This window comes from Miniopterus natalensis, chromosome 1 (genome assembly GCF_054644295.1).
Source record: "Miniopterus natalensis isolate mMinNat1 chromosome 1, mMinNat1.hap1, whole genome shotgun sequence".
Classification (NCBI taxonomy): Eukaryota; Metazoa; Chordata; class Mammalia; order Chiroptera; family Miniopteridae; genus Miniopterus; species Miniopterus natalensis.
In genome coordinates this window covers 77056168-77071333 of record NC_142081.1, presented here as the reverse complement: position 1 = coordinate 77071333, position 15166 = coordinate 77056168, and the positions used below count along the sequence as shown (strand labels likewise).

General features: G+C 40.7%; 1 protein-coding gene across 1 annotated transcript in view; it reads right to left on the bottom strand.

The window, feature by feature from the left end:
• Positions 1-15166, bottom strand: part of NPAS3 (neuronal PAS domain protein 3) — a 594829-nt gene that overhangs the window by 109444 nt on the left and 470219 nt on the right. The window contains exon 5 of the mRNA XM_087817177.1: positions 7332-7506. Coding sequence (XP_087673303.1) covers positions 7332-7506 — 175 coding nt within the window. The remainder of the gene's footprint in view (positions 1-7331; positions 7507-15166) is intronic.

The window sequence follows — 15166 nt, the reverse complement described above, 5'->3', positions numbered from 1 at the left end:
GCAAACTTTACACAGAAGCAATATTTCCAGTATTTTCCCCAAGCAATCATGAGTAAATTGCTCACTAGGGGTGGAAATGGTTTCCAGCCAGTTCTGCCTCTTCTGATCTGTGCACCCCGCAAAGCTCAGTCAATGCCGGGTAACTGATCCTCCGCCGGCCTGCCGTTTAGTGCAGGGAAGATTTCAGGATGGTATAATTTGGCCAGGGATGGAATTTCTGTGCAGTGGTATGTATTAAAAGCAAATAACTTGTGCTTTGTTCAAGGCAACAGTTATAGAAACAGAATCTACAATTTTTAATTATCCATTGACAAAGACCGTCACATTTTTTTTTGAATGGAAAGAACAGGCCATCTATTAACAATTTGTCTTGGGTTTCATTTTAGAAACTCTGAAAACGTACCCCTTATCACCACAGGTTAAGGAAAGCCAAAATTATGACCTGGAAAGCTATATAAAACAACTGTTAAAAAAAAAAAAAAAAGATATATAAAAAACCTTCAATAGAAGGTTTAGAAAAAAATGCTACATATAAACCGAGGGAACTATTGTGTATTCTGATAAGCAGCCTGTGCTTCTATTATTGGACAAACCATCTGCTACCCTGTAAATACCACTGTATTATTAATTTATATAAAAGCTGCACTTTTTTGAGTCACAACCACTATGATCTAAATTTTGGAATAAAAAACTTCAGCATGTCATGCAGAACTATACTGAAACCAACATCTTCTCTGGGAGCACCGAGGGAGGCTGCCCTGCTGTAGCTGTGTGAATCACCAACACATATTTTCATGGGTCGGGGTGCCAAGCCCCAAAGGATGCCTTTGTGCTGCAGCTGTGCATTCTGGGAGCTGGCCTGGAAGGGCAGACCTCAGGTACTGGCCAGCAGAGCCTGGTAGGAAGAAGATATTTTACCTTACTTTTCTTTAGCTCCCTCAGGCAAGATCCGAGAAGTACAAGGTTGCTTGCAAATGTTCTCACTGTGCACAGACAAGCACACAAAAAGACGTGTGCATTCGAACAGAAAGTAACAAATGTGCCTAGGCCTCGTGTACCAGAAGTGATCTCTTTGGGTTATGAATTATTAGGTTTTGCTAGGCTGCTTTCTGACTGTAGGATGTGGGACATCCATGGGCACTGGGGATGAACGGGAGGTGGGCCAGTGTGGGGGAATGGTGAATGTATCTGGACCAGTGCTACGGCCACAATAGAGAGGCATTTCCTATTCAGTCCATGAGAGGTAACTGTGGTACATTATCTGATGGATTTATCTTTGCTGACATTATATGACTATGGGAAAGAATTCAATGTGTTTACAGTTTGATAAACATTCAACATAAATTATACACTTTAATTTCATTTATTTGTTGGGGACTATGGAAAGCAGGAATTTCGTTGCATACAAACTGCCCTTCAGATTGAAGAATTACCAGTTTCCTGAAAAGGTTCACTAATTATAAGAACAAAATTCATTTCTATCTCAAGCGCGCCACTATCACTTGTAATCAGAGTTTTAAAAAGGCAATAGTGGAGGACAGCTCACCCTGGTGCCCACACAGTGTGTATGGTACACTTCCAGTGGCTCCAACGTTGTTGAGAATAAATCCATTGCTAATAAACCTCCTATCATCTGACTGGAATGTTGTAGTACCACACTATTTATATCTAAAAGAACCTGGCCTGATCTTTTAGCATTAGCATGCAGAGCGGTCTCCATGATATTATCTTACCATATAATGACTCCAAAAATCTCAGAGAGATTAATGGTGATAACATAATTCCAGAAAGTTGCCACTCTACATGCAGAAATATATTGGCAATAAAAACCAGTCACTGTGTGCCTTTCCCCAGTAGGGGATCTCTTACTTTTCTTTGATTTTTAAAGGCTTCAGATCAATAACTGGAGTGACATTATTAACAGCTCCCTCAACACCTTGGCCAGCACTAATATTAAATCCATTACACCTTCTGTTTGACATTTGCAGTACAGCAGAAAGTGCTGTAGATACAGTCACATTGTCTGGGGACTGGGGTTGGATATGGGGTTAGTAAGATGGTTTCCCTTGCCTGACTTCTAAATTCAGTTCATTGATGGGAAACTTGAACCAATAATAATAATAAAAAGAACACTATACCCCCAACAACCCTATATTAGATGGTGAATAATTCACCCTTATGAGTACAAGTATATCTCTTATCTAAGCAGTTTTTGAAACAAAATATTGATCTGCACCTTAGATAATTTTTTACATTCATTTGTTCCTTTAATTATATCACTTGTGAAAATCGTCTAATGATTTCAGAAGAATTGAGCTCCTGTAGAATCAGGAGCTGATCAAATTGACCAGAGCGCAGGGGCACATGTAGAAAATGCAGATTATTTCCAGCCAGGCAGGTACTCAACTGCTTCAATTTGCTTGCCTTTAAAATATCCAGGACATAAGTAGGTGTAATAGCACAAAGATCATACTACTACAATGATATCTTCGCCTCCCCTGTCCCCCAGCCCAATAACAGGCTAGATCTGCCTGAAACTTTAGACAACACACAATAACCCCTATTTTTAGACAACGAATGGTTAACAGTACTGCTGTAGTTATCCTTCACCAAAAGCACTGTCTCATACATTTTGCTAAATTGTCTAAATCCTGGTGCAGTATTGATTTCTCCCTCTATGAGCTCGTGCCCATTCAATACGCTGCAAGAGCCTCTCGTCCTGGCTGACTTCCCTGCAAAGCGGGGCCCAGGTACGTTACTCCCGACAGTGGTCCTGCAGCTGGGAGCTGACTGCTAGCTCGTGGGAAACAAACCACTGGAGACAGAAAGGAAATTTTATGTTAAAGTGAGAAACATGACGGGGAAAGTTGCCTGTGAGGGTAAGTGGAAACGCGGGCTGCCACAAGCGTGGATGCTATGATCTTATCTAAGCAAACAAAGAAGCCCCACCACCTACCTGTACCTGTGTATAGGAACAGAAGCAAATCTGGAGGGATGGACGCCTAGTATATACACACAGACAGTGGCTGTTTGGGGGTAATGTCATGTTGGCTGCTTTTTGTTTCTGCATTCTCTGAATTTTTTACAATGTGCATAAATTAATTTTATAACAGGAAACAAATCAACCTCTTTTAGTAAGAAGGAGGGAGTAAAGCACAACAATTTTATGACCTAACCTAAGGAATATTACTTTTTGCTTTCAAAATAGGGAGATTTTCAAAGTCCCTCCAGAATTTCTTAAAAAGAGCTGCTTTCCTGTTAATTAAGCATTTAAAAGATAAAGCATTGAAATTTAGTAACAGGACAACACTCATAATACCCAGATTACAGAATCATTCAGAGTAATGAAAAGATTCACACAGATCTATCAAAAGAAAACGATCCATTCAGACATTATGTTCCAGAGGCTCTGTGCTCCTCAAGGTGCAGGAGCCTGCAGGACAGTACAGAGCAATCTCTTCCGAAATGTCTGGGTCACCCCCAGCCAGGCACACTAGAACTTCATAACTTAAAAAAAAAAAGTTTATATTGATTTGAGAGAGAGAGGAAGGGAGAGGCAGAAACATAGATGAGAGAGAATCATTGATTGGCTGCCTCCTGCATACCCCCTACTGGGGACGGAGTCCGAAATCTGGGCATGTGCCCTGACCGGGAATCGAACCAGAGGTCGTCTGGTACATGGGACCATGCTCAACCAACTAAGCCACACCGGCCAGGGCAGAACTTCATAACTCTTAAAATAAAGCCACCTATTTATTTTTCTTACACCTGCCTTAGGGGTTTCCTAAAAGAAATATCACATTACTAAACTATTAATAAATGTGCATACATATAAAATATTTATCTGGGTTCGTCATCCTAGTCAACAGATATTTTTTTCTCTCATTATCTTGAGACTGGTTCAAGACAAGACAATCAAAGGACTGGCAGTTCAAAGACAAAGAATTCCTATATGGCACAGTATCATGCCTCTTAGGCTGGCTTAGTCACTTATTTCCTTTATTATAATGCCAAATGTTATTTAGATTTCAGTCATTTAGTAATGCTACACTGAACACATCAGGGCTTCTGCAAAATGTCCTACCTACTAGTCCCTTCATTTCATAATCACCACATATTGACATCCCTTTCCAACCAAATTACACTATATTTCAAAAAGAAACTGTGTTTTACCAGAGTTTAAAAGATTATGATGCAATGAACAGCAGTCTTCCAAAATGTTCCGTCGCATTATTAAGAATTAGGAAATCTTGTTAAAATTCTTTCAGCTTTTAAGAAACATAAGCAGCTGTGGGATGTAGTGCCTGACATGAACTTTTAAAGAAATTCCCTTGGAGCAGTGATCGGCATTAGTGAAGATATTCAGTTAAAGGTAGCACCCTACCCTGCTTCTCAGTATTTGAAGTTAGTCTAATTGCCTTTTCAAGCCAAAGGTTGAAAATAACCCACACTACAGACTTTTAAAGCAAAGTACGTTTAACATTCTCTAATGGCAGGAGAGACACTCTCCATCAAGGGAGAGAAACCCTTCTTAGGCCACTGTCGCTAATGAGCCAGGTTGTTGAGGAATGCGCTTAGAAGGCAGAGTGTTCGATTTTCCTAGTTAGCTTGGCTCAGGGAAGGCTGGGAAGGCAGGGGAAAGAAGCCCAAGTAAATTTTCAATCACACTTCAATGTTAAATGACAGCGCAACTTTAAAGGGGGTATGTTATTCTCAAATCCAGAACGAAAAGATTCCCAGTGAGGACTGAGTTCTCACAGAGCGCCTAGGGTTGTTTTCTGCATACTGGTGCTTCAGAGAAGGCCTGGGGTTTATCAGAGTCCTTATATTTGACCTTAAAGCAGTTTGGTTTTGACTCTAGCTTAGGATATCCTAGCAGAACTGGTTTACAGGTTATGGATGTTTCCCCTCCCGACCAAAGTTTCTTCCAAGTGACAAGTCACTCTTAACGTGTTTGTAGAGACATGCAGCTCAATGTGAATCAGCAGTGTAAACGGGCTGCTAAGAAGACCTAGTTCAACCTCAGGTGGCATTAACAGAGAAGTACAGTGGCCTAAACTGAGAAAGGCGACAGTTCCTCTGCTTTGTATCGTCAGAATACATCTCGAGGGCTGCTTCAGTTCTTACAACCATAATACTTCAAGGTCGCCAACAAACAAGGGTCACACAGCCAGGGGAGGGTGACTAGGGTGGCAAGAGTCTTAGGAACATGCCATTGATAATGGTGGTGGAATTAGGGCTGTTTGAAAGGCAGGAAGGCAGGAGGGAGGGAGCATTTGGTGTGTCTGACTGACTTCAGGTACTTGAGAGGCTTTGATGGGGAGGAAGGAATAAATTGGAACCGTGGTCCCAGAGGGTAGACCTCGGCTCAGTGGGGTTTAGTTACAGCAAAGTAGATTCTGGCTCTGTATTAGGGATAATTTTCTATTATAGCTTCTCCTCAAAGGAGTGGGAAGTCTGTCTCGCACATTGTTGCTTAGCTTCCCATTAGGAACAAGTTCCAGCAGAGTCTGGAAGGTTATCTGTTGGTTTTGCTATAAAGGGATAGCTACGTAGGTTGGTTAGATTAAAGGATTGTTGAAAATCCAACTTAACCTGACAGTTTGTGATTCAGGGAAACAAAGTCCACATTTCTAAGGCCTTTGTTCATACGAAGGTTTGTAAACTTGAATTCTTACAAGCTGAGTGTTTGAATATGAGCAACCCAGGCTCCCCAATCCAAGTCCACATGAAAGAACAGAAAACTATGTGCATGTGCTGCTTCTCAATAAGCCTAGATATGAACATCCTAATGACTAAAAAAGCAGTTCCAATGGTCTTGCTGACATATCTACTCAGTAAAGTCAGTGAACAATGTTATAAGAATATATAACAGCACTGCCCCCGCCAAACAAAATTTTCATTTGTAAATGGTAAAGAGTAGTCTTAATCACTCCGTTGTCATGCGTGGAGCTCACTGTAGAAGGATGCTCACCTATGGTGCAGATGGTCCCTACAAGCGGCAGGTGACTTACAGGAGGAAATGCATTGATTCTAGAAGGAATTAAATTATTTCCAAAAAGGGCAAATATGTTTTTCCCTTCTGTGTGAGCAAACACACTGGTGATTTCTCAGCAGGTCAAATTAAAGTATTTTTTTAGAGGTATCTAGAGTTATTTTAATGGTAATCTTTAGATACATAGGGTTTTTTCCCCCATTTTTATTTCTATAAAATGCTTTTGTGTCGTGAATCTGTCTTAAAACAACATCTCAAGTAAAGTACAAGCATCTTTAGAGTGCAAAAATAATTTCTTAAGTAAGCAAATAAAACTTTGCACTTCAAATCAGGCCTTGATTCATTAAAAATCTTAAACTTCTCATGAGAAAAATTAACATTTAAACCAGTGCTGCTTGGCCAAGCACTCCACCACACAAGAATATGAAATATCTCCTCTAAAAAAGTACAAAAAGGACAAAACCACAAATGTGGAACTTCAATTAATTTAAAGCCCCAATCAGCAAAGAATAAATCCTTCGCAGATCTAATTACCAGCGCTCTCGGAAGACCCAGGCCGACCAGCCAATCTTCCCCGTGTTTGAACAGCTTGATGAACTAGGGGACTGATGGATATCAAGTCATTTTGTTTAATTTATAAATGGATTTTCCCCTAATACTTAAATTATCATCAGTACAACACAATGAAAATGGGAACATTCTGAATGCAAAGTCTATAAGAGTCCTGGAAGGAATCCCAATGAGGAATGTCACCTCTGTTCATTCCTCTATACAATTGATCTAATTAAATACTGAGGGTAGAAAGGCAGTTTAAAATGTAGCCATTTCTGTTTTCTTTTTAGCCTTAATTTATCTGTTCACATCTTTCAAGTACCTTCTGATGCTAACAAAAAAAAAAAAAAAAAAAAGAAAGAAATAGAGATTTCTGCAAGTCCCTAATACTTTTAATTCTCAGCAAGCTAATATTAAAAAAGTCTCTGCCATGGATTTTGCTGAATAATAAATAAATGCATTACATTTAGCCACAGTAACAATAAAAGGAAGAGGGCTTTCCAAATCTGAACCTTTTCCCTCCAGTAACTTGACAGATAAAATAAAGGAACTAGTGCCATCTATATCTATTGTTCAACTGAAATCAGATCTCTGGATTATGCTTATTAAAATGTCTCCTTATTTTCAAATCTCTTCCTTATTTAATTACTGCATGGGACAGAAAGCTGCATGGAATTGTTAAATACCATTAAACCTATTTATAGTCTCTTCACACAGGCAACTTGTGTGCAATCATTGCAAAGGTCCTGCCCACCAGCCCACACGTTGGGACTGCAATTCCCACCTGGCTCGGGGGTCTCTGACTGGGAGGAGGAAGATGCTGAGCTGGCTCCGTCCTCCGTGGTGCCCTGCGAGAGGAGGCCCCGCCCAGGCGGGAGCTTCATGCCCAGCTGCTCTGCCATCTCCACGTGGTCCCCGGGGTGGACATAGTCAAAGACGCTGCTGCCTGTCAGCTCCACCTACAGGGGGAAGAGAAAGAGCGGGAAAGAGGTGTCACAGGCGTTTCATTTTCATAGTCAGCGCCACTGTGATTCAGATTCTGAGCAGAACAGGAAATATATGCAGCCCCCAGAAACAATCCCGGTTCTACGTCTTTATCCTCAAGTGCCTAAGGATTCTTGAAATTGAAAGAGAAAGATTTTTTTCCACATGTATTCATTTAGCAATTGTTTAAGCCGTATTTTTTCCCCTCACACTCTGTTGTTTGCATAAAGCCCAAACATTCTGTGAAATGTGGATGAGTCTGCCTTGAGTTCAGCTGTTTCATCCACGCATCATCAAATGCTCCCATGCTTGGTGTCATCCGGATGATTGACTGAATTCTACAGTTTTCTTGTTGAGAAGTTGAGACTTTGTATAGAAATAGCCCGAGAGAGCAGACGGGTATTTTCCTTAAAGCACAAAGATTTCCAAGATGTGTATTTATACATATCAGCTTATTTTTATGTAAATTGAAATGGAAGAAGTGCTGCTTACAAATATATGCAAAGGCATAATGTTTTCATTAAATATTACTCATTAGCTCTGTAATCATGTGGACACTTTTCCATGCACAAGAGGTCAGCTGGGGGCTGAAGGAGACATTTTGTTTTTCTGCTGGTATCAGCTTGTTCTGCCTTCAATCTAATAAAATTCATGGTGCAAATCTCCTTGAGGGCTTTAAATGTTTTATTTTGTATACTCTGTATAAGGCCGACTCTAAAGATAGAGAATGAATGTGAGATATCAGAGGGGGTCAGCCCGAAAGGGAGAAACTGCCTATTTCAGTGCTGCCCGCATGGCCCACGCCCGAGTCCTGTGCTGTGTAAGGGGCAGAAGTTGCTGGTAGGGACCAGCCTTCCCTCTGTACTCTTCTGATGCTATTACTCTTCCTTCTTTCCAAGAATAGCAATAATGCTCCTAAAATAGTGTCGTGGGGTTATAGGTGCTATGACAGGGAGAGATGGATCAGCAACAGAACAAGATAAAGCTCTTTCCCGGGTCACTAATGGGTTTCCCAGTCCTCTGGAGTTTCGTGGTCTCAGGCCAGCTAGGATGTGCCACAGAAACTGCCAGTTCGGGCTGTCAGTTTCTTGGTGGATATTTACCTGAAACCCCTTCCTGCCTCAGCGCCTCCCTGTGCAATTTGCCTCCAAATTCCACCTGAATGCCCGAACTCTTTCCTGCCAAGAAGGGAGGCTGTCAGAGCGCCTAATCCGAGCAATTACTATCCCCAGAACTCAAGTCCCAGTAAAATGATCACATCTACTCCCAGACCCCATTTGATTAAGCTCTTAACAGGCTACACATCTTCAACATCTATCAATTAACAGAGGTACAGCCAGAAAAATGGGAGGCTAAATTCAGTTTGGTTAATAGCTATTCCTGAAAAAGGCTCGCATAACTTTTACCGAAAATGAGGTACTTTCTCTCTGCTATTAAATTACACTTTCCTACTGTATTACCCTACTACCGACTCTATCATTTTACAATAACTATTTCCTCCATTTGATATTGTTACTGAGCGTAAATCAGAATTCATAAGTGATCAGTTCCTACCCTCTGGGAGGGAGGGATTACATGGAAATAATCCCTTTAATGTGCGCCTTGCCTCTAAGCATTTCACACAGCAGTAAATGGGTAAGCTGACTTTGAGCAATTAGGAAATTAAATGAAACTAATAAAATGTGTGTTTTAATATTTCTTGATGGTTATTTTGTTTGGGGATTAGTGACTATGAGGAAGTCACTCTCATTTTGCATGGAGTCCAAGTGCACCACTTTAATAAATATTTCTGTCACTTTCCTCAAACTCCAAGCCTTTCTTTAATACCAAAATGTAGCTTTTGGCACAGACCACAGATTGTGATAAGATGACAATACAGGTGGGAGATTCAGTAGATTTTTAGGGGTCCTGGTTACTGAATATTCATGTAAGCCGGTCTCACAGAGATGGAGAGGAGAAGGAGGTCGCCGGCTCCACAGCCTGGCTTGCTCGTATGTGCAGGCATTTCCTTTCTATGAAATAATGTCCTGAGAACAGCACATCTAGAATGAGACTGAGTCACAATGTGCCATATCACACTATGACCCAGTGAGGAATTTTTCCTCCTATGATCTCACAGGATCCTGAGGTCATACTGGATGGAAAGGTTGGCACTGAGAATTTGACCCTATCACAGTCTTTATGTATGTATTGTAGTCTAGGTCACATGGTGTAGGGAAAAGCACAACATACTTGGAGTTATAACCTGATTTGGAAATCAAAATCTTTTCCTCCTCTGCTGTGTGACCTTGGACAACTCATTTAACCTCTCTGGGCTTCAATTCTCTACTTTGAAACGGGGCAGTACTGCTGCTTTGCAGGACTCTTGGTGGGACTCTACGTGGATGATACCCCCTGGAGTGCAAGGCAGCGCCCTGAGAGCTGGGATGAAAACAAAACTTGCTTTTCCTGCCTCAAAGCCTAATTTTAAAATTCCAATGAAACCATGCACAGGAAATCACTTTGTGAGAAATAAGTAGTACAAGAATGCCTGCTGTTGCTGCTGCTGTTTGGTGGATAGGAATGGATGGCACATAGACATGCATATTCCTGTGTAACTTTGGTGAATTCTTAGGGTTTGTGTGGTCACTTTGGGACATCACTTTAGTCAGTAGGGGTGCAGCAGAGGGGATGCATGCTTAGAGCCTCAACTACGACAATAACAGCATTAGCAGCTACCTACCAGTATGTACAAGTACTTTTCACACTATCCTTTGATCATCATAATGATCTGTTAAACTGGTACGATCATCCTGATTTTACATCATCATCATCATCATCATCATCATCATCATCATCATCACATCCCAGCTAGAAGCCACCTTCCAAACCATCCATTAATACTCCCTATTTCATAGGTGGAATTTCATTGTTCTAAGAAGTTACAGGCTTGTTCAAGTTTACCAAAGTGTTTAATGGTAGAAGCAGGACTGTAAGCACACTGGCTATCAGTTTGCTACTTTTCTCATTAAACCCATATCTGGTTAGTTTTTCCAATTTAGTACACCTGTTTTAGTGCCTTCTTTAGGCCCAAGAGTCCAATGGCAAAGCATCCTTAGCCCAAGGGATTACCAGGCTGCCTGCACTCAGCTTCCTCTTTCCATGGTGCTCAATGTTATTTCCTGAATAAAAGTGAAGGTAAGGATTTGAGGAGCTCACTTCCAGTCAAGATAGTGGCATAGGTAAATGCTGGGTTCACCTCCTTCCATGACCACATCAAAAGTACAACTAAATTATAGAAAAACCATCATTCAGAGCTACCTGAAGACTATCTAAAGAGAAATCCTATAACTAAGGATATAAAGAAGCGACATCAAGACTGGTAGGAGGGGTAGAGATGTGGAACGGGTTGGCCCCATACCCACAGTGTGGTGATTAAGAATTGAAAGGGGTATCTTGGCTATGGAGGTACGCTCCTAAGGAGGGTACCCTCCCAGCCCCACACTGGGCTCCCCAGCCCAGGACTCCAGTGCTGGGAAGAAGAGTCCCCCTAACAGCTGGCTGTAAAAACCAGTGGGGATTACATACGAGGGAGGTGGAGGGCTGCTGGAGACTTAGGTGCTCCTCTTAAAGGTCCTGAGCACAGACTCATTTGCTCACAAACTCACTTACTCTGGGCTGCAGTTCAGGAGCACCAGCTCAAAAGGTGCTGGGAGCATACAAGGAGGAACTAAATTGGCTAGCTCCAGGGCAAGGACAGGAGGGCAGGGGCAGCTTTCTTCATGGACAGAGGTGCTGGCAGTGCAATTGTTCCTTTGTTGAGCCCTTCTCCCACTCAGCTGGCACAGCACAGACAGGACCAAATCTGTGCTGTCCATTAAACTGGCTAACACTGTTTACCCGACCCTAGTGATTCCCTGAGGTCCTGCCACCCCCAGTTCTTGTGGCCAGCCCAAACCTATTCTGGTGGCTTTTCTACATATGCAACCTGCCTAGGTTCATGCTGTGCACTTTCCCCAAATCTCTCAAAAGTCCACAAACATCAAGCAAACAGCAGATAGCTTTGGCATGCCCTGTGCCTCTTGCTAAGTGGCTCTAAACCCAGCACAAGTGGCTACTGGTTTCAACTTGCACTGTAACAGCCATCAGGTGGCCCTACACCTGGCATAAGTGGCTGCCAGTCTTGGCTTGGAATGGAGCTTCAACAAAGCAGCAATAAGCCTGCAAAAGTGGCAGCTCTTCTCAGCTCACATAGTGGTGCCCACCAAAGGGTATCAAGCTTGGCACAAGTGGCAGCCAGCCTTCGTTCACATCACAGCCTCTCTCAAGTGCCTCTAAGTCCAGCACAGTGGCCACCAACAGCAGATCACTTAGTAGTACCTACCAGGTGGCATCAGGCTGGACACAAATGGCAGGTGAACTCGGCCTGCACCAGAGCACTGCTCAACCAGCCTCACAAATGACACACCTGGAGGGTGAACTCTGCTGGGACCAGAGCCCTGCTAAAGTGACACCTGCAATGTGGAATCATTCCCCATTCTTCACATAACTTTGCTGTGGTCAGGTCTCACAGCCAGGCAGCCTGAAGGTCAGTCTTACCCACTGAGATGTCAACAGCAATTAAGTATCAACTACAACAGGAGGGTATGCACAACCTACAAAAGGGACACCTCTGGAATACCCAGCTCAGGTGATCAGGGAGACTATGTAACTAGGCACCACAGGACACATACCACATAAGACCACTCTGCCAAAACTGAGAGACATAGCAGATCCACCTAATACTTAGAAAAAAATACAGAGTCAGCCAAAATAGAGAGACAAAAAGCCATGTCCCAAATGAAAGGACAGAGAAAAACTCAAGAAAAAGAATGAAATGAAATGGAGACAAGCAATCTACCAGACACAGAGTTCAAAACACTGGTTAAAAGAATGTCCAATGAACTTAGGGGAAGAATAGATTAACTCAGTGAGAACTTCAACAAAGAGATAGAAAACATAAAAAAGAACCAGTTAGAAATAAAGACTATCATAACCGAAATGAAATGGCAGATTTGATGAAGCAGATGACATAATCAGCGACTTGGAAGACAAGGTAGCAAAACACACCCATTTGAAAGAGCAAAAAGAAAAGAGTTAAAAAAAAAAAAAAAGGAGAGTTTAAGGGAGCCCTGGCACATTAAGTGTAACAACATTCACATCACTGGGTACCAGAAGTAGAAGAGATAGCAAGAGATTGAAAACCTATTTGAAGAAATAATGACTGAAAGCTTCCCTAAACTGGTGAAGGAAATAGACATACAAGTCTAGGAAGCACAGAGTCCCAAACAAGATGAACCCAAAGAGGCCCACACGAAGACACATCATAATTAAAATACCAAAGGTTAAAGACAAAGAGAGAATCTTAAAAAGCAGCAAGAAGAAGCAGGCAGTTGCCTACAAGGGAGCTCCCATAACACTGTCAGCTGATTTCTCAACAAAAACTTTGCAGGTCAGAAGGGACTGACACAAAATATTCAAAGTGATGAAACGCAAGAAACTAAAACTAAAATAACTCTTCTTAGCAAGGCTATCATTTAGAATTGAAGGAGAGATAAAGAGCTTCCTAGACAAGAAAAAACTGAAGGTGTTCATCACCAACAATCTAGTATTAAAACAAATGTTAAAGGGACTTCTTTAAGAAAAAGAAGGAAAAAAAGATTAAAAATATAAATAATAAAATGGCAATAACTACATACATATCACTAATTACTTTAAATGTAAGTGAATTATATGCTACAACCAAAAGACATAGGGTGGCTAATTGGATAGAATAACCAATATTCATATATATGCTGTCTACAAGAGACCCCCTTCAGATTAAAAGACACACAGAGACTGAAAATAAGGGAATAAAAAAAGATATTTCATGCAAATGGAAACCAAAAAAATAGCTGGGGTAGTAATACTTATATCAGACAAAATAGACTTTAAAACAAAGGCTATAATAAGAGACAAAAAAGGACATTACATAATGATAAAGGGATCAATTCAACATGGGGATATAACTCTTATAAATATTCACACACCCAACACAGGAGCACCTAAATATATAAAACAGATATTGATAGGCATGAAGGGAGAGCTTGACAGTAATACAGTAATAGTAAGTGACTTTAACACCCCATTGACATCAATGGATAGATCATCCAGACAGAAAATTAACAAAGAAACAGCCAACTTAAATGACACATTAGACCAGGTGGATTTAATTGATATTCTTAGAACATTTCACCCCAAAGAAACAGAATATTTATTCTTTTCAAGCACACATGAACCATTTTTCATCTTAGGCTATGAAACAAGTGAGAAAAAATTTAAGAAGGTTGAAATCATATCAAGCATCTTCTCTGATCACAATGGGATGAGACCAGATATCAATTACAAGAAGAAAATGGAAATACAAACAAACACAGAAACACTTGGAGGCTAAGTAATGTGGTACTAAACTATGAATGGGTTAACAATGAGATCAGTGAAGAAATCAAATGATACCTTGAGACAAATGAAAACACAATGATCCAAAATCTATGAAACAGCCAAAGCAGGTCTAAGAGGGAAATTCATAGCAATAGAGACCTGCCTCAAGACACAAGAAAAATATTCAATAAACAATTTAAATTTACACCTAAAACAACTAGAAAATGAAGAACAAAGCCCAAAATGAGAGGAAGAAAATAAAAAAGACCAGATTGGAAATAAACAAATGAGTGTCTAATATTGGTAATCCTTTAGCTATACTCACAAAAGAGAGAGAATGAGAGAGAGAGAGACAGAGAGAGGAGAGAGGTAGAGAGAGAAGACCCAAATAAATACAATCAGAAATAAAAGAGGAGAAGTGATAAATGACACCACAGAAATACAAAGAATTTTAAGAAAATACTATTGACAGTTATGTGCCAACTAATTAGACAACCTGAAAGAAATGGATAAATTTCTAGAAACATACGATATTCCAAGATTGAATCAAGAAGAAACAGAAACTCTGAACAGAACAGACCAATGACCACTAAAACACTGAATCGGTAATCAAAAACTCCTAACAAAATTTTTGGACCAGATGGTTTCACAGGTGAATTTTACAAACATTCGAAGAATTAACACCTGTCCTCAAACTATTCTAAAAAGTGGAGGAGGAGGAAAGGCTTCTAAGCTCATGTCATGAGGCCAGCATTACCCTGCTTCCAAAACCAGACAAAGACATTAAAATAAAAATTATAGGCCAATATTCCTGATGAACATAGACGCTGAAATCCTCAACATATTAGCCGACCAAACGCAGCAATACATTAAGAGGATCATATACCATGATCAAGTGGGATTTATTCCTGGGATGCAAGGTTAATTCAATATACACAAAGCAATTAATGTGATACAGCACATAAACAAAATGAAGAATAAAAGTCATATGATCATATCAATGTACAAAAAGCATTTGACAAAATCCAACATCCTTTTAGTTAAAAATCACTCAGCAAAGTGGGGATAGAGAGAATATACCTCAACATAATAAAGACCATATATGACAAATCCACAGCTAACATACCAAACTGTGAAAAGCTGAAAATTTTTTCTTTAAGATTAGGAACATGACAAGGATGTGCACTTTCACCACTG